This window comes from Poecilia reticulata, linkage group LG15 (genome assembly GCF_000633615.1).
Source record: "Poecilia reticulata strain Guanapo linkage group LG15, Guppy_female_1.0+MT, whole genome shotgun sequence".
Taxonomy (NCBI): Eukaryota; Metazoa; Chordata; class Actinopteri; order Cyprinodontiformes; family Poeciliidae; genus Poecilia; species Poecilia reticulata.
Window position 1 is genome coordinate 14,133,967 of NC_024345.1, and position 26,469 is coordinate 14,160,435.

The 26,469-nt window shown below is 36.3% G+C and overlaps 1 protein-coding gene across 10 annotated transcripts in view; it reads right to left on the reverse strand.

The window, feature by feature from the left end:
- The window catches only part of LOC103476800 (protocadherin-15), a 197,137-nt gene that overhangs the window by 82,397 nt on the left and 88,271 nt on the right, over nucleotides 1-26,469 (reverse strand). For 9 of the 10 annotated variants that reach the window (XM_008429400.2, XM_008429399.2, XM_008429402.2 and 6 more), the window contains 8 exons: nucleotides 14,600-14,760; nucleotides 13,530-13,685; nucleotides 11,536-11,655; nucleotides 11,325-11,435; nucleotides 9,825-9,995; nucleotides 7,905-8,013; nucleotides 7,669-7,781; nucleotides 2,221-2,427 (listed from right to left, as the gene is read on the reverse strand). In XM_008429400.2, coding sequence (XP_008427622.1) covers nucleotides 2,221-2,427; nucleotides 7,669-7,781; nucleotides 7,905-8,013; nucleotides 9,825-9,995; nucleotides 11,325-11,435; nucleotides 11,536-11,655; nucleotides 13,530-13,685; nucleotides 14,600-14,760 — 1,148 coding nt within the window. The remainder of the gene's footprint in view (nucleotides 1-2,220; nucleotides 2,428-7,668; nucleotides 7,782-7,904; nucleotides 8,014-9,824; nucleotides 9,996-11,324; nucleotides 11,436-11,535; nucleotides 11,656-13,529; nucleotides 13,686-14,599; nucleotides 14,761-26,469) is intronic. The other variant, XM_017309064.1, reaches the window with a different exon arrangement.

Genomic DNA, 26,469 nt, shown 5'->3' on the forward strand with positions numbered 1-26,469 from the left:
AAAAGAAAGCACGAGATGAGCAGAGGACAAAATCATTAAACTACGTCAGTTAAAGTACAGTAACGGCGAAAATGTTTACATACCACATCTACGTAGTTGTAGTTTTTAATTTTGTGCTTTTAATGAGGCACTTGACTTATTTTTAAGGGTCACTGATGATATTAGTTACACCATCAATACATTTCCGTGAAAGTATGATAATGTAATAAAAAAAATGCTGGTTATGTTGTCTCATCTTTACAATTCTGTAATGTCACACATTTGAAGTTAGATCAACACATAATTGGAATCCCAAAATTTATGTCTATGAATAAGTACAGTCTATAAACTGCTAACTGGCTTTAAATTCAGAAATGTTGTTCTGTTCATAAAAGATGGTGCTTCTGTTTCTGTAAAAAGAAAGCAAGCAGTTAAGCTGTGAATCAAATGAAAATGTCATACTGCACTTGTTAAGCATTCATATGAAGATGAAGGCTGAATCCTTTCAAACATTTTAAGAAAGTCTATTTCACCGTCCATTTTCAGAAAACTAAAACTGGAGTTTATTATGCTCCGTTGCTGCTGGTCAGCTTCGATTTATGCCAACAAAGACTCGTTCTCCAAAAGGTTGGTAAACATTAAGCCTGGGTAGCTTATTGATTTTATCTGCGACTCCACTTTGATTTGTTTATTTGGGCTGAGAAAAGGGATATTTTGAAAGTTGAATTAAAGGTAGTGATCAGTTCTTCTCAGTTTTATGTAAATACAGTCACACACCAAACTGCTAAATTTGTCAACTTTGTAAAAACAAATACGATGAATATGTAGTTATATATTTTTTTCAAATTACACACCCAAACCATGCCAGAGAAAAGATAACATTTCAAGAGAATAGTTGAATATGTTTGTACAGAAATATCAATCGAAATAAAAAGAGCAGAAAAGAAAAAAATATGAAGGACTTCAAACACACGCAGGCTGATTGATATACAATATAAGAATACACTCCTCTAAAACTACAAATATTATGATAAAGAAAAACATCCATCACAACTGGAGACCTGCTTGACACTTCATCAGTTGTTATGGTTTTCTTTCCACTTTTTAATAAAAGTCTTAATTTTCCATGTGTGTGTTAAAGATCTCCAGCAATGAGGAATGGCTTTAATTTGTTTACAGCTTCCGTAGAGTGATGCATGCATTAACAGCAGGGATGTCCTGAGTCAATTTGTTGGAGTGTAGAAAAAAAATCTGGTTGAGAAACATAATTGGACTTGGGCTGCCTGAGTAAAGCTTTTATCCATCGGTTCTTGTTTTTATTGCAACTTTTGCTTCGCTTCATGTATGGAACATGAAAATCAGTCTGAAAAAAACAAACAAACAGGAAAAACGAACAACACATGTCCAGATGGTGTGCACAATTAAGTTGTTTCATGGAGCAATGCAAACTTTTTTTTTTTCAGGTATTAAATCAATGTATTAATCTTTGCACATTTTGCTCAAAATTTGTTAAAAAAGTATCTTCAAAGATATTATGTAAAAACTGTTGAGCACTGTTTATCAAACTAAGTTCAGGTTTGTGACACTGAATTAATACAGCATTATTAATGCCATCAAATTCCTTGAATTTGATTTAGTTACCTTTACTTACTAATATACTGTATTGTGTTATATAATATACTTTACCGGCATATTTTAAGTTCCTGCACACACATCTCCAAAGTGCAGATGGGTGTCATTTTTTAGACCATAAATATTGCATAAAACTAATCGGAAGTCACTAAAAAACGCTTAAAAATGACTCAAATCATTTGGAAATTTGGAACAATAGAAATTGGGTCAGGACATCCTTCCATTACATCGTGTGTCATTTCATGGAACGTCACCCGCTTTTACCCACAGGTGTAGCACCAGGAGCCAGCTATGTGTGAAAAAACACAAAAATAAATGGCTAAATATGCGAATATTAAAAGGATTAATACATAAAAATAAATAAATGAATAAAAAAATTAAGTGAACAAATGAGTAAATGATTAAAAAGAAGCAATGACTAAAGAGAATGAATGAATAAAACAAGCGAAGAAATTAACATAATGTGTATAAATAAATACTGAGAAATACATCTAATTTAAGAAATAATGAAAGAATGAATAAATTAAATTAATGACTAAATACATAAGTAAATAAAATATTGAAGTTTGTAGAGCGTTTAAAGCACTAAAGGCTTTTGTCTGTTCCTACCTCTTCAATGTCATTATCCAAAGCGATGATTCCCAGCGGAGCCGTGAGGTTGGCACTGGCGGAGATGGTGGTGCCCACTGGGGAGGCCTCACTCACATATCCCTGATAGGTGGCAAACTGGAAATACGGCGCCTGGTTGTTCTCGTCCAGGATTTCAATTATGAGGTCAGCGTAAGCTGGTAGGGGATGTCCATTGTCCTGTTCTGCCTGCATAGGGGGAAAAAAAAAAAAAAAACAGAACAAAAAAGAAGCATAAGAGATAAATGTCAGTCTGAGAAACTATATTATGTTCCTCCTTTTATAGTAGGTAAATACAGGATAAAAGACAGACATGTTAGCTAGTTTCATTTCAATTAGAAATGAATCTATGTTGACAAAGTTTAACAGGTGCTCCACTAAGGACTGGTACTTACTAATTGCCAGGGCACTTAATGCAAATACCATTGTTTGAGGCAGAGAGCCCATAATTACTGGCTCTCCCACTCTGTCCAATAAGTGATCACTGATAGAAGGAGAGGAGAATTCTAGCAGAGTCGAAGCTAAAATTAACCTCTTAACTATTTAATGTATTTCTACTGCATCAAACTCTGTCTCCCTAGTGTGCGAGTGTGAGTGTGTGTGTGTGTGTGTGTGTGAAGTTAATTATGAGTCTCCAGTCTTAGTTTCTGTGCTGTGTTTCTGTTCTGCCTGAAACCTGATTGATTAACCATGCAACAATCTGATAAAAACAAAATCCCCACTAATCGCCTTACCACGTTGATTAACTTTCTCCAAAAATCTAGATAGCTGCATCTGTCTGGCAATTTTGTTCTAATATTTTACCCACAATAAAGTTGGGGAAAACCAATAATATCTAATCAGATATTTTTATGTTTTTGTATAAAAATCAGTGAACGTTAAAAACAAAACAAAAAACACATTTTATAAAGCCACATCTACAAATTCAGATTTTGCCAAACTCTTCTTCTGAAAAAAAGAATATTTATCAACTGACAACTTTCTTTACCTCTTACTGCTTGTTTAGTTGTGCAAAGAGAGAAGAAGCAAGCAAGCTGCCAAATGTTAAATGTGTGCCAAACATTTTGCAAATGTGTTTCATGGTGATGCTGACCAGAAAGTAGAGACAAGTCAATTTTTCTTCTTTTTTTTTTTGTTTGGTTTTGCCAAGGTTTTCAGGCTCTGCAACTTTGCATGCTTTTCACATACATAAAGCAATAAAACACACTATAATGAGAAGAGATAAAAAGAACAAACCTTAATGTTAATATCTCCTTTTGTGCAATTTTCTTTCCAACACATACATAAAGGGGTTTTAATAAAAACTTATTACATTGTTTAGGGACCCACTTAATATTTTTTTGGTGAGTCCACAACACAGACCAATATTTCAGCTTTTCATATAAAGCTTAAGAAACTATTTGTTGGGCAGTCAAAGGTAAAGCTGACAGCCCAGGCCTCTATCTTCACCCACTCCAGTGGAGTGGATCAGACTCCCACTCTGTGGTTGCATTCAGTGGATCATCACTGAATGCAACCACACATGAAAACATGTGTAACAACACAGATGTTATTTGACAAGATAGTATTACTACCAAACTACTGGGTGTTTGTGGTGAACAAACGTGAAATAAAGAAAAAAAACAAGATTTTTTATTTTTTATTTATTCAAATATAATAGCAAAAGGTACCAAGTGCATCTGTATGTATGCTGCTCCTCTGTCTAAAAGACTTGCAAATCAGCTCAAAGTCTCTTAAGGTGTACCTTACCAGCTTTGCACATCTACAGAATCTATTTTTAATCATTCTTCTTTGCAACATGGTGCAGCTCAATAAGTTTGAATGGATTGTGTTTGTAGATTTCATGTCTCAGTTAGTTTTATAGTACATAACCGCTTCATTAGATGCAAGCATTTTGTGTGTAAAAAAATGATCCAAAGTTTTCCAAAGGAACTCTAGCTGTGTGTTATTTTTTATGCAAGAACTTTAGCTACATGAAAATTAGATTTGCAGTCTGCATGTCAAATTGTTGCTTTGTCAAGAGATCCCCCTCAGATGTGGTTAATTACTGCTCATAAAGACGTACCACTGGTCTTTTCGCTGCTTGATGTAGGTTTACACTACTGTCGGACTCTTTCCAGTTTAGAGGTTGGCTCAAAAGTTCAAAACTTACAATGCTGCTTTATAACCGAATTTTGTTTTAAACACTTGTATTGCTTTTTTCTCTTTTACCGTCTGGTGGTTTCCTCCGTGTTCATAGAGCAATTTCACTAATGTTCTGTGACAAACCTCTGAGACCTTTACAGAACAGCTCTATTTGTACTTGGCTAAAATTAGACCTAGCTGGGCTCTGTAGGGGGTACTGTGAAGGCAACTGGTTTCGCAGGATTTTTTAGGGCTATCAGAGCAAGCAGGATGAATACGAACGCATCCTGCACTGTAAAGGTGGCGTTATGTAAAACTGACATTTTTAGCTTTGCATTATTTAATGTTATTCCCTCATCAAAAACAAACCTGGAGTGTTGCTTTTACAAACACCTGGTGGAAATGTGCTTCAGCTGATCTCATCAGCTGATCTTTTTCTCAGTTCAACGCTTGATTATAAAAGGCATGATGGAGGAACATTGTTGTAATGACGTGTTGAAGGCAGAGGGTTTAGAAGCCAAGAGGAAGGAGGTTCTTAAAGAGACGGAGACCAATTTCAAGATGCCAATTGTGAAGTCAAATGTCTTTAAGTTATGCTTGATATAAACAAAATTTGTATTGTTGAATTGAACAAATTTGCTTGATTGTGCTTTAAAATGGCACTACCTGCCTGGAAAATACATCATACTGCTCCTTCAAAAATTGCTAAGACAATTACCCTAACTCTAACCCTTGGGTTTTTTTCACTTTCACATAAGCGCTACAAAGTGCGGCTCTGTCAAATAACATTTATCAATGCATATCTGAAATTACTGCCCAACTGTGTTATGTTTCCATTTTAGAAGCCACTTTTTATACAACTCAAATAAATTAGAGGCAGCTGAATAAAACTATTCCACAGAATCTACAAAGTAAGTTTAGTTTACAGAAAATGTTTATGTGAATTTCCTCTTTGAAAGGTTTCCTCAGAAGTCTATAGTCATTGTATTTGACTTAAATATATTCTGTGTATTATGAAAACAATTATAACAAAGTGTTCCTTTTAACTGTCATTACTTTCCAAAAAACAGTAATGAAAATGCTAAAACTGTTTTGATGCGTAATAATTACCAACATTTAAAAACATTGTTGTCTCTTCTTCCTGCACAGCTGGCCGCTAACAGCTGCTTCGGCAGCAATAAATTAGCACAAATCAGAAAGGGCACCCTCTCAGCTTTACAAAATGTTTAAAAGCTGCAAATTACACCTGACACTAACATAGAGAGCAAAGCAAATGAATGTGATCCAGTTAAGCTGTTGCTGAAGTCTTTCCCCCACTGTAAGCACGAATGTCACAACCGCCTCCCACACCGGGGAAGCTTCACACAAATGGTGAGGCTTTGAAAATCCAGATGGAGAGGGAGAGAGAGGCGACATCAGTTTAGGTCATGACCTGGAACTAATTTTGTGAATTGGCTTGATTTTGGTAGCCTTGTGTTTCAGGATGTGGATTGCAGCACAGGGATATACACATGCATCTGAATTTCAGAAGTGAGCAGAGCGTTCTCCCAGTTGTCTGTAAATTCGGTGATGTCCACTTACAAAGTTTACTTTGTTATTACAGTTATGTGTGGCGAGCCACTGCTATTCTGCTTTTTCTCTATTTGTGGACAACTTCTGTCACTAGGGTTTGCTGGTGTTCCAACGCCACCCATTCCAGGTTGATAGATGCCATTGACCGCTCTTCATCTAACCTGGAATTTCTTTGGATCAGTGGAAAAATCACTCCTGCTATTGTCTGTCACAATGTTATTTCAGACCATGCCTCTCAATCTTCAGCCATTGTTTTTTTTCCTTTTTCCCAGTGATAAGACAGAAAACCCACAGCATGCTGAGCCAGAGATCCAATCTGGCCACAAAAACACCGGAGGAGGGGAAAGCGCTCTTATTGACGTGCATTCTACATCTACACACACTCACTCGCACAAAGACATGTATATATTTCTGTCTACAGGAGCTAAGACAGAGCGTATTATTACATCGTTCCCTTGTGATTTTACTCTTTAACGGTGTGCTTATTTTACAGAGGCGCTGTTCAATGAGCCACGCTTTACAGCAGCAACACATAGTCCAGATTTAAAATTCACCGCCAACAAAAGGCCCCGCTCATCAATCAATCTTGATTTTCCTGTCCTGATTCCATCATCCTTCAAGTGTCACGCGGCTCCTCTTCCTATCCCTCTTTTCATTTGTTACTTCCCTAATTTTCCAAACAGTGTTTCTCGGTCTCCATGCGGCTTGCACACCCGTCTTCATCTCCTACGAGTCATATTGGCGGATGTGCCTCTATCAAGATCAGTGATGACCATTAAAGAATCACAGATGTGTTTTCCTGCAACCCGGACTCGAAGTGTACTATGTATTTACAGAAAGCATTAGGCATGTATGCCACATACGCCAAATGTGCTGTATCAGTGAACCCTCACTTCTCATTTCCCTGATCTTCCGAGTTCTCCATCTCCTCTAAATGACTTAGATAGATACGGCCTCCTACATTCTAAATACACATCCCCCTCCATCTATCAGTTTCCCCCTGCCTCCTCTTTGAACTGTCTCTCTTCGTTTCCCGATCCACACCATAACCTGCACACATGCAAATGTTCATATGTGATCAGCCTGCCTTTATGTCTCATCTTGAAATAAAATCGTTCGCTCATTTCTTTAATCACTAGCCATCCTGGTTAAATAGCAGGTAGCAAAGTGCTTGGAGGTGCCTGGAGGTTAGCGATAGAAAGTTCACCTGCACTGCTGCTGTGCCGCAGCAACACTGAACGCTCGCTGCTCAAAATTAGGATTCAGGGCGCTGAAGCTGCCTATCCTCCTGTTAAGTCAATAAATCATAGCATCTTTCGCCCTCATGTTTCCTAAGCAGGCAAAGATAAGCTCACTGACCTTCGGGACTCAGGTTATCTAGGCAGAACAGGTGAACATGAACACCAAAGTATAAAATAAACTGTATCTTTCACTTACTCTGATAGCAATATATTGATAGTATAAAAATATATATTTAATGTGTAGAGTTGTGGAGTCAACAGATATGTTAGCTTTGACTAGATCAAGAATATTAAAAAAATCTATAATATAATTTAGACTATTTATTTATTTAATTTTCAAATGTAGCATTTACAAACTTTGTAGGCCTGAACACATTTCAACCAAAGGAAGGCTTGTTTTGAACACATTTTTAAAATAATTTCATAGTCATTACTAGCTTAAAAGATGTAACACTGACAAGCTGAGCAAGTGAAACTTAATCTCAGCGGTTACCTTTATGATAAGAGTGAACCTCTGATACAGGTCTCTGCTGACTGGTTTCAGAACGCGCAACGCTGCAGTGGTCCGGTTCAGGGAGAAATACTCTGAATATGTATTCGGTTGACCTGCAAAAAGCAAAAAGGCAACACCAGCAACATCAGAGTGAACATTCAAAGTGCAAGTCATGACATAAGTGACCCAGAAGGATTCTTTTTTTTTTTTTTAATAAAGGTTTCTAAGGAACCTACCAACCAAGATGTAGTAAAGAATGCCAGGTCTGTCAGACGGGGGCTGGATGTTTCTGTCCATGTCCACAGCACGGATAGGTGGCGTCACATTCAGTGGGTTCAGTTTAATCTGCATCAAAGGATCATATGGAAGTCAGAATCAAGATGAAAAATAAAAGTAGTAAAATACAGTTAGGAACAAAATCCTTCATACCCCTGGAAAATATACATTTAAAGGAATCTGTTAATTTAACCAGCATGTTTCATCTAACTGGAAGTAAAATTTACACTGTGAAGTGACCCGGAAACAATCCCAACTAGAATTTTTTACAGAATCTGTGAAGGCTCATAATCACAGTTGATCCTAAAATACCAGAAGAAGCATGCAAGGAGCCTTCAGCAACTATAAAAAGGGCATTTTTATTAAGCCATAGAGGTTTTATATGTTTTCTTTCGTAGTTTTGGTTTTTTAAATTGGAATTCCTTTCCATTTTTTATTAAATAAAAAATTAATTCTTGATTGAATGGACATTTGCATTTAAATGTGTATACAATTTAGTGAAACATTAAATAAATAAAGATAATTAAAAAATAAATGTACAGTATCTCTGCAAGTACTGTAGTTTGTCATCATCGGGCCCTTAAAATATTTTCTATGCAATACCACAATATTACCTAAATGCTGAATGTAAATAAATAAATGAAAAAAAATTTATTTCCAGGTCATTGTGCACATTGTAAGCACAACCAGGTGACCTTGACAGTGGCTCTCTTCAGTATGGACACAGTGACTGAGAAGTTTCACTTTCAATCTGACTTTTTTCCTCAGCATAGAACTGAACTTGCTGAATGTATCACATCCAATATAAAAGATGAAATTAATTTTTATTTTTTTAAAAACAAAGAAACTGGCGAGAAAATTCTGATAATCTTGAACATAAGTCAATGTCAGTCTTATTTTTGGCAGTAATAATAATGTCATACAACACTTTTGGAGCAATTTCTCATCACCACATTCCTCAATGTGCCTAACAGTAATGTACATCAAGGATATTATGTTACAACGATTTTGGCTACATCCCCTGCTCCTGCTCCTGCATACTGCTAAGCACATATTTACTCCTGTTCCACCTCCGCACTAATGCACTAACATTTGGCTAAGAGAAAATATGTTGAGTACTCTGCGTTAAAGAATTTCACTCCTCATGTGAAATGCCTCCATGCTGCTGCTACAGTTTGTGCAAGCACAAAAAAAAAAAAAGAAAAAAAAAGCTGCCTGTGACGAACCTCCTTAGCAGACGGAGACAAGGCAAAGAGTTCTCTGGTAAAAGACCTCCTCCCTGAGGGGGTATATTTATATCTTTCAGCTCTAGAGTAATCCTTACACTCCTCACCAATCAGCCCTCTTGCTTTTACAATGTATGGAGGTGTACTAAATCAAATCCCCCTAGCTCTGCACAATGATGATTAGCTATAATACCCTCCTCCAGCAGTCATTATCCAGGGGACTCCACAGCCCACACTGTATCCCCCCAGGACAAAAAATAAATACGGATCAACTTAATATTGCCTGTCTCCCCATTGTGATTAATTACATTCACTCATCAATTATGAGAAGACAAATCCCCCAGTGGACAGACATGTTAGTATAATGATTACACAACAGAATGGAGAGGAGACAGAAATAAAATTTGAATGAGAACTGCAAAAGCTTGCGTTGATCACTCATCTTACATGCTTAAAAAGAAATCAAGAACCTGTTCTGGGTGCTTAAAGATGATGGGCTTCATTACACTGATGGCCCAGTTTGCTAGGAAGTATATTCCAGCATTGCATATTAATACTGTATAAATGTATAAGACCTGAAAGGTGCATCAAGAGAAATACACAAGTAGACTAAATTTGAAGGTGATGATGGTTGTGTCTCTGTCCGCTTCTCACCGGTTCAGTAAATTCAGGGATAGCAGCACGGTAGGTGAGTGGGTTGCAGTCGCGGGTGTTGTTCACCAAAATACAAGGCAGAAACATGGGACCCAGGTCATCTCCATCCAAGATATCCACAGTCAGAGTTGTGGTAGCGGAGAGTCTGTTTGGTGGGTATGGAGCTCGGTCCTGGTGGGAGAAAATAGAAATTAACTCCTCAACTTTGAGCCAAACAATTCCTTTAACATACAAAAAAATAAATAAAAAAATTCAATGTCCATCATCTTCTGCCCAATCCACTTCAAGCTGATGCCGTGTTCTGCTTCGCTCTACAGCCGTCATTTGTGAAGTAATGTGAGGTCAAATGGTGCCAAGTTTGGCGTGGTTGACTGATCTTATGATGTAAAACTTACATTTCAACAATGATATCATTGCTCATTGTCTGTCAAACGTTTTGTTGAGGAAAACAACTCAGAGAAAACAACCAGGAACAGAGTTGTTCCCAAGAAAGCTTCCCTGTTGAAATAAATCTACTTCGCAGCAGGAGATTAAAAAAAAAAAAGTCTAATCAGCACAGCTTTTCAAAGATTTACATTTTCACTGTAAAATGAACCCTTCACACAAGTGGAGCAGATATTGATCATATTACTTCCTTGCATTCTGTAATTTGACAAGTACATGTCAGATTCAACAGTTTAGTCAGGTAACCATTGCCAGCTAAGAAGAGAGACAGGTAAAAGAAGCTGAATGCTAAATTAATATCAGTGGCGCTGAGCAGCTGTCTATTCTTCTGAAAATATTGACGAGCACAAAGCGTAAGGAAAGTATAATGATGCTTTCCGTCTCCCTCAGGAATCAGAGATGGGAGTAATGTCCCATCCCAATAGATATCGTTCCAGCTGCAAGACAGAAAACCAATGCGTTCAGTTTGTTGCTGAACTAAAAGACCGGGCTTGCTACTATTACTGTGAAACTATAAGATGACAACAACGTTGCACAAAGGCTGTATTGATTGACCATAACACAATCACTGCATAATGTTTTCATAAATAGAAATCATCCTCTTCATTGCTTGTTTCTGAGTGATTTAATGAGGTGAAAACTGAAAAGAGCTGTCGAATATTATCATCATGTGGGGAACGGGACACAAAAATGACTTTTTAGCATGCAGCTTGGTTTTGCAAACATTTCTGCGTTTCTTTGTTTGAAGCCAAACAAAGAAGTGCATAAAAACAAAGTAAGAGAAAACATCATGACCACACTTTTTTCTTCCACCAATTAATATCTCTGCTACACCAACAGCCAGCTTCATTAGCGATGGTCTTTTGCAGCTCACCCTCCTTGTGGAGCATGTGGATCACTGCTCAAAAACTTGAGCTGAACAATTGAAATGCACTTTTTGAATATATTCTAATTTATTGAGATGCACCAGTCAGCCACAGCTGAGGAAGACATCTTGAATATCACAAAACAACTGTATTCAAAAGTACCTGCAAGCATAAAAGTTAGTTCACTTACACTGGCTTGGACCAATACCAGGTAGCGAGTTTTGTCCTCGTAGTTTAGCCTCTCAGCCAGGAGAATAATTCCTGAAAGTGTGTTCCCAACCCTTACTGTGTTGTTAGATACCTTAAAATGAAAAAAAGAAAGCAAAGTAGGGTGATAAATCAAGAAATTCTGATGAAATTACAGTAAAAGGTCCTTAATCTGCTCTAACTTGCCCATGTACCGGATCACTGGGATTGTAAAGGATGCTGTATTCTATATGTCCATTGGGCCCGTCATCAATGTCTGTCGCACCATTATTTCCTGAAAAGCCGGTGAAAATGGTAGTTCCAACTGGCGTGAGCTGAAAAAAAAAAAAAAAAAAAAGTGGGAGAAAAGAAAAGGGAGAAAAAAAAATCAGCTCATGAAGCTTCCTCTGGGCAGAACATGAGCTTACAGGAGAGCTATCTTATTCAACCGGCACTATTGCCACTCTATCCCATTAATACAGAAAAATAAAAATAAAAAAAAAGGGAAATGTAGCAGTCAGCAGCAGTCTGAAGGCTTTCGTGCGCCACTGACAGAATAACAAAACCTAAGTATGAGAACCACTGCTGTTCCCCAGAGCCCTGAGCAAAGTCCACAGGACCAGGCAGCAGGCAAGAAATGTTGTTCAGGGAAGTTGACAGCAATGTAGAATGACTCACTATACTGTTGGGGTAGCTGCAGATGGCAACATTAACAAAGTGTGACAGAAATTTTGAACTTGCAATGCACAAAAGCACTGTGAGCAGTAACAACTGCAGAGCTCTGCAGGGAGCTATATTTGATCTCAAAAACATGACTTCAAAGACTAAAGATTCACTTTCTAACTACTAGTTATATCAGCAGGTCAAAATGTGCTGAAAAAGTACTGCTAGTAGAACATGCATATTTACAATATGAGAAGAAGCTCCTGTAGTGCACATCGCTAATGTGCACAATACAATTTTTTTCCAAATGACGTGTCCATGACCAAAACTAGAAAAAAAAATAAAAATAAAAATATTTGCATGAAAGGAAATTAACTAACAAAATCATATGAACACAGGTGCATCTCCATGAATTAGAATATTATCAGAAGTTAATTTATTTCTCAATGTAAAAAAAAAATCTCAGTTTAATTAAGTCCAGAATGGCATGATTATTTTTTGTGTTTATTTCCAATAATTTTAATTATTGTTGTTTTTATTTCTAATAAAACCCTATGTTAAGTAAAATTACCAAAGGTCTAAATGAAACAAAATTTAGTAAAGAAAATTCCATATTACTGTAAGTGTTAAAGACTCAATATTTGGTTGGATTTCTTTTTTTTTATTTTGACAATACTTTATAAATACTACCTAATGTTTTAGAGGTCAACCAAGCAAAGTAATACCTTCATCCTTTGATCAAATGTTGGTGCTTTCCTCTTAAGACAAAATTTTTTTTCTTTTCTTTTTCTAAAACCACTGTTTCTTTCTTCCATCCAACTTTCTCTTTACACATAACTCTGTGAACATTTTAGCAACCACCTTTTCTTAGAGGGTTTCAATGACAGTTTGCTGGACAGTTGTTGAGCCAGCAGTCTTCCCCATAGCGGCGTAAGCCATAACAAATACAAATATTTGTTTTCGTTTGTTTTGCATGACACTGACAACTGAGAAAACACTGAGAAAGTGAATTTTGTATTTTTGATGAGATGTGTATTGTCTTATTGGTCCATACAATATAAACAATTTACACTTTGAAGTGCATATAGAAATAAATTAATTTTAGAATGGTCGCCCAGTTCATCGGGCTCCATCTGTATCCATGCAAATTAGTAACATTTTTATCTTTTAAAGGAAACCATAAATATTTGAGCATGTTGTTAGATTTTTATGTAAAATTCTGTTTCTTCAGACTTGACATCTCTCTATTCAATAATCAATTGACACCAGCAGGTTAAGGTAAGAAGCACCCAGTGTATGCTGAAATTTAAAATTCTCTGACAAACTCCAAAAAAATTATTAAAAAGACACTTCTGGCCAACGGCAATATAAATGACAGTAGTACATTCCTGGATCCTTTCCAAGAACTCCATGTCTGAGCTGAAACAAATTTATTGGACAGATTTTAAAGCAAAAATCGGTGCACTGTTTGTGCATATTGTTTTGTTTATTTATTTAGGTTTATTGGAATATGTCCATGCATGCAGAGCAAGAACTGCTCTGTTACCTCGTTTATAGAAACGTAGTAGCGCGGCTGCTGAAACTGGGGGCTGTTGTCATTCTTGTCCCTCACAACAATTCGAACTTCGTGTAAAATAACCGTACCAACCAGCTGATTGGTGCATTGGACCTGAACCACAATCGTTGTGATGTAATTAGGTGGCTGCAAGACAGGAAAGAAAGAAAAAAAAAAACATTTTTAGTTGTTACACTGATTTGATTTGTTGTTCTTGGCAAGAAAATTTATTTCATGATGAAATATTGTCATATTTTCTTAGATTGTTAACTGTAAACACAAACCATGTCTCTAGAATCCATAAGAGACCACTGAGAGTCCCAAATTATTTTAAAATATTTCTGGTGAAAACAATGCTCTGTTAGGATATGAATAGGAAGCATTAGCCTGTTATATTAACAACAGTACTTGTCAGCCATAATGTAAACTTAGCAACAGAGGTTAATGTGCCCTTTAATTAATGCATCAAGCTATATCTCAACCTATCCTCTTCATTTGTAGTGCAAAACGTCTCATGTGTTGTAATTTCTCCTATTGATCTTACGGAGCGTTCCCATCAATAGCGTAACATAAAATCCACCTCACTGCACTTAGTGCATTTAATCTAACCACTTGCCTTTAAAATGGCCTTTAATGTGCTAACCACTTTGCTTCCATCTCTCACATTCTAAACTGCTCCATTCAGCCTGATCTATATGAACAGCATTTTTTTATGTGCACCAATGAAAGATTAACCAAGCATATTATCCGAGATGCAGGTAATGCATATTGGTCTGCATGAAGTCGTCCAATGACTGTCAACTTATTACAGTAATTATCTAATTCTAGGCAGAAAATACTCTCAATTACCACTAATTCTGTTGTAAAATCTTTATGCCTTGCTGCAAAAACAAACAGCAGGCAAATGCAATAAAGACTAATAAATAGAAAACTTTCCAATTTTAAAGAACTGAGAATGACTATTATTGTTTCAAACAGATTAAAAAAGTAAATGAAAACGTATACGTCTCAGAAATGAAATGTTTGTGTCTTGACAATTTTTTCACCACTCCTGTACTCACATCTCTGTCCAGGATGCGTCCGGTGCTGTTGAGGTAAAGTCTCTGCCGCGCTGGTTCCAGTATAACCCAGTAATCATAGTTGTCAAGTAGAATCAGAGAGATGGTTCTGCCTGGGTCCTGGGCCCTGCCATTAATTTCCATGTTTTCCACCAAAACCGTACCTGTTCACACAGAAATGTACCCTTTTAATGCAAGACACTTCACTTTTGCCGTTTTATTTGAGGACCTGCTGATCAGTGAATATGTCGGCAGGACACCAACGGCAATGCAGTTCATATCCATTTATTTATATAGCCCAAAGTCACAACAAATGTCATCTCAATGCTCTTTACAACACAAGCAAGACAAATTCATATAATCAAACCAATACAACAAAATCAAATTCAACCATAATTATTATTACATAATAACATAGTTGCCACAGGCAATTGTGCGGCAACAGTGGAAAATTTACCAACACTTTCGTCGGGCGCTTTTAAATATGGGTGAAGAGTTATAGTAATTTAGCTTCAGTCATTTTTAAACTAGAAAAGTAGCAGTATTTATGTGTTGTATTTTATCGCTGTAACATTTCCATAAAGGAAAATAATTGTACAACATTTTGGTAAACTTTGCAAAGAAAACCTTGAGGATTAATATTAAGTATTATATTAAGGAAATATTAAGATTCATCTCGTATGATCATTCAGAGACTGAAGTTATATGTCTTCCAAGTCCTTGAAGATGTTGCTAATATTTTTTTTATTTATTTTTTTACATTATACACTTAGAATTAATTAAGTACCAATGCTTGTAGGCTTTTTTGTTTACAAACTGTATCTGTTTATTACAGAATCCTAGGCTTTAAATTACCTGTCCATCACAGGAGGACTTATGTTGTTAACTTACTAAAGAGTAAAGCCACTGGTTATTTTCTGTTATAATGTGATGCTCCATTTTAAAACACGCATCTTGGTTTTATTGCTATTTATTTTAAAAAAAAATAGCAATTCAAATTATTATTTAAAATAATGCATATGTTAGTTTTGGAATAATATAAATCAGTAGTAATTGCTATGTATATATAAAAAACATACACAGATCTTTCAACATAGCAGCCTCCCTTACACAGGACAAAATTGTGTCTTGTAAACATTGCTTATTGAAAAACATTAACACAGTGAGTCATTCTGACTCACTGTGTTTACTCACTCCCTAAAGCCTCCATAGGATTGATAAGTGGTGCCTTTCAACAAACTTATTTTAGGACACATAGCTCACAATAGTAGATGGGTCTCAAGACTTCTTTAAGATTAACTCAAAGGTTATGATTATGATAAATGTTCATAGCTTTGTCTTTTATCTACAAATAATTATTTTCACATCAGTATTCTGGACCCAACACTGCTAACATCAAAAAAATATGTGAATTTCTTGAATTCCAGGTAGACCAATTGGAAATAAGGATTGGTTCTCTGAAACAGGGGCCAGCAGTAAATTTTCCCTGGCTCTTTTCCGTTCAAGTCATGAGTTCTTTTATTTACGCACTGAATTCAGGTTAATAAAGTGCTACTGAAAATACCAAATTTAGAAGTTATATTGAAACTGACTTCCAGCAGTGTCTCAATGAAAATTTAATGCCATGTGTAAACAGAGGGATGGTATAGTGAAAGTCTTCTGTCAGTGTAACTTAAATATAGAAAGCCTGTCCACGGCTGTTTGTGTTTTGATCATCTCTCGGCTCATTAGTTCTTTTTTGTTTCCTGTTCTCCATATTGTGGTTTAGTCTCTTCTGCTTCTGTTTGTCCTTATAGCTTTTTGTTAGACCCTCTAAATTTCCATTAAGTTTCTCTTGTATTCAATCTTCATCCTTTCCCCAGTTCACTGCTTTCATGACTCACTCATCACATCCCCACAGTATTTAACCTCCTTGGTTTCTTTCTCTCACTGGTGGATTCAACTTTTGCTCCTGTTCTGGTTTCCCAGAGGATTTTTGATGCGTCTCTAACTTTTCTGCTATTATAACTATAATTCTCCACTCCATCGTGCATCCATCAATTCTCTTTTTGTTGCGGTCATTTCAGTCGTGCTAAATAAAAAATATATATATAATATGTCCTGTCGCTGTTTGGGTCCTTAACATGCACTGAACACATATTCCATGCATCCAGTCATTTTATGAACGCCTATTTGTCCACTGAAAACAATCAGTTAATGGAATCGGATCGGACCAAACTTAGAAGCTGGACGCAATGCTGTTAGCACCTAGCATTCATCAACAACTCATAAACGGAAGTGAGAACGTTGCGCTAAGAAGTAAAACATTATTCAACGAAGCTTTGAGGCAGATAATTTGCCCCGAGGAATTTTAATAATCGAGGTACTCAAATCCTTTAAGGAATTGTGAAAGCCCCATTTCATAATGTATTATCTTGCTGTTAGTAGACATCAAATGATGCATTCACTGTTGTCAAAAGGATGGACATATTTTGCAGTGATACTCAGACAGGCTACAGTGTTTGACTTTTTTTTTTTGCATGGTACCAAGTGGCAACACCGTCAATTCAAGTCAGAGTAGGTTAATGCTTTTATACCAAATTCTGACACTACCATCTGAAAATGGATAAAATTGACTCACTGGACCAGGTAACACTTTAAAAATGTCCAATCTTTCACAGTTCAAGTTTTTGTCAGCTCAAAGATGATATTCTGCATACTTTTATGAACATTCTCAGAGATGGTTGTGCATGAGAATCCCAGGAGATCAGCACTTTTTGAAATATTTAGCCCACCCAGCTGGCGCCAGCAACATCACCACATTCAAAGTCATTTTATTCATTCTTTTGACCATGCTGTAGCTCGATTTGATCAAGTTGCAGCCACCGCACTGAAATGCTTAAATATATTCAGTTACTACCATGTTATTGGCTGATTTGCTACTTGTGCAAACAAACACTTTGATGTATGCACTAAGATCTAAAATGCTGTGCAAGTTTACAATCTGAAAAAATAAGTCCCCACAGGCTGAACTAATCTACCGCCTGTAAAACAGAGGATGCTGTTGTTTTTAATGTGTTTTTTTAATTGCAGAATTTAACATCTTGTGCTTCATAATTTCATAAAGCAGGTCTAACCATCAAGTCATTAGTCACTCTGACTCAGATCCTCAAGAAGGAGCACAGATGGTGGCGTGATGGACGCTCCCGCATTATAATTTAAAATCCCACGACTGCATTTTTATGCTTTTATTAATGACAGAGCTCCTTGTTTCAAGTAGTCAAGATATGATGCATCTCTGCATGTTGTGATTGCAAGAACCAGTAATTATCTTTATCACTTGGACTCAACTGCATCTGAAAAATGGTTCTTCTGAAAATTTAATTTAAAAGTCAAAAGCGCCCCACGTTGCAAGTTCATTAATCTAAAACGCAGCTTTACATAAATATGACTGCCTCGGTAGCTTTAGAGGAAAACTACGTCTTTTTTTTTCTCCCAAAGTCTAAGGTTGTAAATTAGAAGGCTGCTATTACAAAGGAAGGGAGAGAAACTCTTATTTCTCAAGTTAATTGAACAACAGTTTACCTGCTTTGACAGGCAATTCTACCACAGTTTTGGCTACATCCTATCCCTGTTGTCCTCATCCTGGTCTGTTTGGTTTTCTCTTGTCAAACATGGCTTTGTCCTATGTGCTGCTTTTATTTTAGGCAACACTTTATTTGAAGGGGGGTAAATAAGACTGTCATGACACTGTCATAAACATGACATAACACCTGTCATGAACATGAATATTTATGACTGTTGTCATAAAACGTCACTCGGTAAATTATGACACTTTTAATACAAAGTTGACAGTATTCAAAATGTCTTTGTTATGACAACTTGACATTAACCAAGAAATCATTACTGTTTAAACTTTACCTTTAATAACATAAAGTTACCTAATTTTTTAAAGTGCAATTAGTAATACTTTTAGAACAAATTTATATCAGTATGGTCTTATTGTACGATAATTCTAGAATTAAATAGTGATAAAAAAAAGGAGAGGAGAGACAAAAACAGAGGAAAAAAATCTAAATCTGCACATTAAACAATATAAGGTAATTTCAGTGAACGTCTTGCTGCAACTCATTGTATAAAGAAACCAAAAAGACAAAAACGAATATGAGAAAGAATAAATTAATGAACTACACATGAAATACTTGAAGGAAAAACTGTGTACTCACTTTATGTGCTGTTAAACCCGCAGGTATGGAAATGTAAGTCTGTTTGTCAGTCGAGAGGGCAAATGGTTCAGCAAAGTTTGTGTTTAATTGTTTAATTTTAGTTAAGACATATTTAATTAAGTTCCCTTTCTCTAAGTCGTGTGTGACTGCTGTTCCTCAGGCATGCACTCAAACACTAACAATACAAACTTTCACCAGCTGTCAAGGGACCTGGGAAGCAATATTAAAAAAGGAAATTTGGATTCTGTTCAACCAAATGGGGAAAGATGTAATATTGTTGCCATCTTACCACTTAAAATGCTTTGTCACATGTAATTACATACCTATTTCAGTATTCCAATACTGATCATGCCACAATGAAGAAGCCGTCAGTCAGCAATATTTGAAGGTATAGCTACTGTACTTATGCCGTAGATCATCAGCAAAATGTCAAAATACTCTTTATGAATGAATATTTTAAATTAAAAATTTAAAAAAGTATTAGAAGAAGAAGGCTAAAATTGTGTTTGGTTATTTTATTTTATTTTTTTCTTTAGACAAAAATGCTCCTTGGCATTAAATCTTTTACTGTTGGAAATCCTGTTAAGTTTAGTCAAAGACTGTGAAGATAAAAAAAAACTGGCCCTAGATGCAGAATGTGATCTTGATATCTTCCTACATAGAGTCTTGCCTTCAACACTAACAGGTCTTGCTTTTCCGTGAGGGAGAATCTATCCCACACCAGCAAACTACTTTCACCAAAAGCTGTGAGGCATTGGCAGAGAGGATTAGGCAAACCCACAAGTCACAGATTCAACTCTGCTGCTCATCTCAGGGATGTGTTTTTATTACAAAACTGCTCAGTGTAAGGGGAAATAAACAGGTCTTCCAACAGCACCAGATCTAATGCTAAAAAGCTTAAATAGAAGAAAAGTGAAAGTGACCAGGCAGAAATATCTTTACTTTGTGGACAAGATTTATATTCATTGCACATATAGTCATACTTTCCAAGCATTTACTTATTTTCTTTTTAAAAGATTGCGCTTTTTAAAATGCTGATATTGATTATTTAATCACAGAAAAAATGACATGTTAAAAAAATTATACATTTAAACACACTGTGGAATGCAAATCTACATGCATTTGTGTATTTTAATTAGTAAATATTAAATGTCCAATTGCAAGTAAATGAAGTACATAATGATCTGCGGACTAGTAGAGCTCACGTGTTTTGTCAATGGAGGGGAGCAAGTGAGGAGCATTAAATGAATGGGTTATGCTGGTAACAGGGGTGGAAGTACATTGATCTCTGCTTCGGGGAGTAAATTTCACCTTATTGTTACAACTGAGGGCCAACTTTTAAAATCTCAAAGGTGAAGGTTATCTGAAACCGTAACTCCACTGGTTTTTCACTTCTTTTGTTACTGGCTTTGGTTGAGACTGAATGATGGCTCTCCATAAAATGTGTGCTCCATAAAAGTGTAGATGGTGTAAAATGACTAAAACGCTGCGACACAAAGAGAGCCTGAATACTTCTAAATATAGAACTAAATGACGGAAATCCTATTCTGTGAAATAACTTTCCTTTCTTTCACTTTTTCCAGACATAGGTGCTGATTTAGTAGAGTGCAAAGTGTAAAGCCTCTGGTTTATGAGCCTTCAGACGCGTCGCATATAACCTCATCTTGACCTGTAGTTTGGTGAACCAACCATAGCATGGGGAAAAAAAAGCCACACCATTCCAGACTTAACAAAATCATGGTAGAAATTGATTTTCATCATGCAAATCTTGTCTTCCTATTGACATTTATGTAGTAATTACTCAAAATTTATTGGAATTAAACATGTACTTATTGTGTCAAATTGATGTTTGATGAAAATAAACACGAATACTCATGATTAATTAATGGCAAACACTTTACACACAGGATAGACTCAGAAGGACTGAATACTTTTGCACACTGCACTTTTCATTTTTTTATTTTTATAAAACGTTTTGAATCATTTTTTTTCCACTCCACAATTGTATACAACTTTGTGTTCATCTTTCACGTTTCACAAAACATGGAAAAGTTCAAGGGGTATGAATATTTCTGCAAGCCACTGTATGAGTTTCACTAGAAAAAAAAAAAAAAGCATGCGACGTATCCAAGGTTACGTACAATGGTTTACAGGCACCTTTGGTAGATCAGCAAACTTACCCTAAAATCTTAAAGCCATTTAAAGAGGTCAAAACCCTCAAGCAGTAAACACGTAGTCTTGGAACAGGAGATATTCATTTTCTCCACATAGTTTAGGAGAGTGCTGGGATGAACAGAAAAGTTGTTTGAATTGCTATATTGAAAATGTTAACCCAGCTGTTTGGAACTAGTGCAATATTTTTGTTGTTTGTTTTGTTTCTTGAGAACTGAGCAAATTACTGTTAAAAAATAGTTCATCCTGTGTCAGCATGTGTTAATAAATATCTGCATAAGAAATAAAATTTCTCCAAAGCTCAGATTTCAAGAAATAAAGCTTCATAGCTTTGGCACGATTCTAATTTATAACCAACTGAGGTTTCATTAATAATAAATAAGGTTTTGCTAAGACGGAAGGCAAGATGGTCATACAGCGGCCATCTCCTTTAAGCACATACTTGTGCAAATAACAAGAGACCCAGAACAAATGGTTTTGAATGTGTTTTTGCGACAAATATTTATGGGAATAGCAAAACTTCTACAGAGCAAAGAAATGCCATTTCATTTTTATTGCAACAAAAAGAATTGGCTTTCAAAGATCTGGCTCAATTAATTTCCAGTCTGTAACTGATAAAAAATATCTGACCAAAGATTCTGTCTAAACGTATATAGTCACAGTTGAGTGTGGACAAAATGAGAAACATTTTTTTTCAACAGAGTGGCAGTATGTTTGCAGTTATACAGCAAGACTAATAATACAAGGAATTCAAAAATGCAGCTTGCTCAAAGACGAGAAAAAAAGGCACGGTTTAATTGAAAATATTCTTAATATTGCCAAGACATTAATAGAAACTTGTTGAGCAAAGCAAGCTTTATGAAGACATGAGAGATAACGCTGCCGCTTGTGCTCAAATATCCAAAGAATCACTCTCTTTGAGCTTAGGTGACACAGTGTCATGATACACTTATGAGTATTTCAGACTTAATCCGTATATATGGCAAAAGATACCATGGGAGGGTGGGGAGTGAATCGGTTACAAAACACTGATTTTGTGGCAACGGGGTTACTGCTGTGCATGCAGAATCTAATTTACGACCTTTACCACAACTGCAATCCAAACACAAGTGTAATCTGCTTTGTGGAAAACCCTCACTCACGAACAGAAGGCATCACCTGACTGTGCCTTTTATATTCATTCCGCCCTCATTTGTAACTAGATTAAAAAAAGGGAGAACGCAGAGATGAAAAAAGATGGATGCACACAACAATAAGCCCCTAACCAGTGAACCACCAACCAGCATTCTATGAACGAATCCTATTCATGAGTCACCGCCATTTTTACCTTCAACTGAATCACTATAAGAAGGTAATGATGGTTATGCCATATGCTTGTAAATTTGACAAGACTACACACTTGATTTCCAACTGTCAGACATACAGATTTACTTAATCAAGTTGCATGACATCTTTGACACAGCATAGTTGAGAGCTAATGTACACTAGAGCTACTACACTGATATGGGAAAAAGTTTTCACTCTGTCAAATCGAACTAGCATAGCTTTTAAGATGGCTGCACATGGTTCCTTTTGTACATGCAGACAATCAAAGGTAAAATTACAATTACATCAGACTCATGTTTGGAGGTTGTCATGTAAAATCTACTTTTCTGAGCTTTGTGTGGTGCCACAAAGTTTTGTGTTTTTTTTACAATATACCTGAAATCTTCATAAATATCTCACCACAATGCCAATTAAATTGAGAGCAAAAATATATATTTTGTTTGTATTTTTTCTGGTTTGAAAGACATAGCCCTCCCTAGCCCTAACCTGCACTGGAGATAACATTATTAGCACCTGAACAGCATTAGGTAGATTGAGGCAATGGATAGATTTTTGTTAAGGATGCAAATATCGGAGATGTGTAGCACTTTCTAAGGTCTCTAACACTTTCTTTTGCATTCAGTAACAGCAAAATTAGACTTTTAAGTTTCCAAGTGGCCAAGGACCGGTCTTTGCCAAACTGGTCAGTTTTGGTAACAAACCCATTGTCAGTACAGCTTTAATGCAATCTCTAATGGCCAATACATCAATGACTGTTATATATATTTAGTGAGCAAGGGGATTTTCCAGCCAAAGAAAACATCTGGCTCCTGCCAGCTATATGCTCCCACAGACCATCTAGTTCGTACTGTACTCAGTTCTGCGGCTGGTCTTGGAGGCATAGAGCAAACACAGCAAGAAGCTGTGTTCTGCCCATACTCATACAGCTGCTCACCACACCAGGATTCATAGCAGCAAAGGCATTTCAGAGGAGACTGACAGATTAGTCAGAAGTGATCCAGTTGACCCTGAGTCAAGTCATGCAACCTGTGTCGAATAGCATTATATACATTTCAGCCAGACTCTTTAGATTCCAAACAAACACCATGAAAATGGATGATATCAGGCCAGTCCCTAAATAACTACAGTGTGCATCAGAGAATACATTTAAAAATATTGCAATTGGTCTGTAAAACATTAAACAGTCTAGGACCAAATTACATTTCTGAGTTGCATGTTAAGTACGAACCAGCTCTCAGGACTTCAGAGAACCAGAACTAAACAAGCTGAGATTTCTATAAACTAATACAAGTGAATGTGTTTTGATTAGCAATGGGAAAAAAAAAAAAAACTAGTTTTGAAATACAAATGATGCCTGAATTTCACACACAATACATGCATTCACTGAGAATTTAACTAGTATTACTACAACAAATCAGTAGTAAATCAAAAATCCAACATATGTTTAGAGGATATTAACGTATTTTTTCTCATTCTTCTTTCAAGGTTAAAAGCTGAGTGAGAAAAGATTTCAGTTTTTCAGTTGGTCTGTGACAGTGCAGCGTAGAGAAAGCGTGAGCCATCTTTCTGCTCTGCAGTCTCTTCACGTACGAGGAAACGGAGGCTGCAGTAAAACAAAACCAGGATTCCCTAAGAGAGACGTGAATAAAAAAAAGCATATGCTATTATGACACTATTAATCTAACATGACAGTCCTACTATATTCTGGGAGAAACCAGCTGAATAAGATAGTAAGGGTGGTGAGCTCACACTGGCAGCACCACTCATAAAAAATCCATTGCTGCCTCCTGCCAGCGATACAAGAAAAATCTGCTAAGAGAACGACAATATTGCCCAGTGAGCAAAGTACAAACCATTTATGTAGCATATTGTGACTTTGATTCCTTGATCACACATAAACATATTAAATTAGATTAAGCATTTTGAGACAGATAAGATTTACATCTCAAAAGCCGCTTTTTCCCATTCCTGTTTATACGCCCAAACAATCCAAGCATTCTCATGCAGATAATAATGCAGCGCATTGTAACACATGAACGGCCTGTTTTAAAGGGATAATGAGGATAAACAACAAGTGATTTACAACATGAACAGAGGTAATTATGCTCTCTGTTGATCTCCACAATATACTGTAATTGCTGCATATGAATGCACATTAAGATGTAAAACATGCTGTTCACATCCAGAGAAAGAAACAGCCCCAAACACTTCATGGAATCCTATTTAAAACATGCAGAGATACAAGTAGTAGCGGTTATGGTCAGTTAAAAATATATTGTTGTACATGTATAGCATGCATTGTTATGCATGTACTCTCCCATTATATCAAACTGAGCAATACATCAATCTCTCAGCTTTTGTCTTTAATTCACAAGAAGCAGGTGTACACTAATCCAACTTGTATATTGACAACCAGTAAGTCGGCAAAATGATAGATTTATAAGATACTTATTTAAAACAGACCAAGGCCCACTGAGAAAGTGTTGCAACTTCAGACATCTGCAGAAAAGTATTTTAAAAGGTAAAATCCTTATACTACAGCACATTCCTGGTGACGCATCGGTCTTTAACTCAATGAAACCACAGTTGAACATAAAGAAGCACAAACCCAGGCTAAATAAGGCAGGCTTGCAGTCCAGGCAGTGCAACTTACTGTATAGGTAACAGATAGATTAATATACATTTTAATGATCAATGATTTATTAAACTGAATATTTTATCTAAAGCTATGAGAACTCTATTTGCTGGATATTCTCTCTCAGAATAGGATCCGGACTCAGATCAGTACAGGTGCATCTACAGTCATGGAAAAAGAAAGCTGACTCTCTGCCAAGTCGACAGTTTTATTCATCACGACTTAATAAAAATGCTGTCAGCTGTGAAGCAACTTTTGCGGGATATCAGTCTTGGAAAGAGTTATGTGGTCACTTCCAAACAATTTGAAGTGCTTCACTGCAAAGCAACACAAATTAGTTCAGATAAATTAGTGCTATATTTATCCAACGCATATACTATGCACCATGTGTGGTGGCAACATAAATCTAAGTCCTTGAAAAGGCTTGTCATCCATTTGTTTAAGTTTTTGTTCTGATTGTAGATATACTGAGGTTTTTCTTTGAGTAGCTATTTTCTTTAAGCCATTTCGAGACATACAAGATCAAAACACATCTCTCTTACTTGAATGACATTGGTACGTTTTGACAATAATAATAGCTTATAGCATTCTACTAGCCTTACAAGAAGAAAGAGCATTTGATATGCTAGGAGTGAGTTGTAGAAATATTATCCCCACTACAGAATGCAAGGCATTAAGACAAACTGCAACATATGTTTTGAGGGCATTGTTGGTCTTTATGGGTTAATTGGATAATAATGTACAAAGCACATGTATAAACCTTGAGTCTTGCCAATCTCATTAACTACCACAGATTTATATGCAGTTTGTCAAAATAGCTCCTGGAATACCTAAATGGTTTTTGAAGTGCATCAAAAAAATTAGACCGGCAGTTTCGGTTGGTTCATTACAAAAGAGCTCATTTCATGACACCACGCTAAAAATGTATCAAGATTTTTTCACCAGCTTAGCAAACATTTTGCTGATCAAGGTTTATGATTATCAATGCCACACGGTGGGTGACTGATGGTGTCGAGACTCTCCTCCTCCTGGCTCTGACTGGTTGTTTCTAGTTAGCATGGGAGACGGTAGAGGAGGTCGATTTTTTCAGATACCATTCATTCATTCACAGCATAGTGGCAGTTTCAACAAATAGGTAAAAACAATATATTTTTTTATAAAAGTTACATACTGCTGCTGAAAGCTGATGAATAACTAAATATTTATGAAGGATGTTACTTGCTTCAAAGTGGAACTCAAAAATACTAACATTATGTGGTAGATGCAGTTGCACCAGGAGGAGACCCATTGAAAGACCCAGGACATGGATGGACAGATTGATGGGTGGATGGATAGATGGATGGATAAATGGATGGATGACAGATGATGTAAGTCACTGCATTAGTAAATGTGAATCTGTTACATGGACGATAAAAAAAATAGTAACTCCATCAGTCATTGAGATTGAATTTTCTTTTCTCATCAGACTAACTTGAATATTAGTTTTTTTTTTTTTAAAGAGGTTCTACCTTGGCAGCATACTCAATACAGGTATT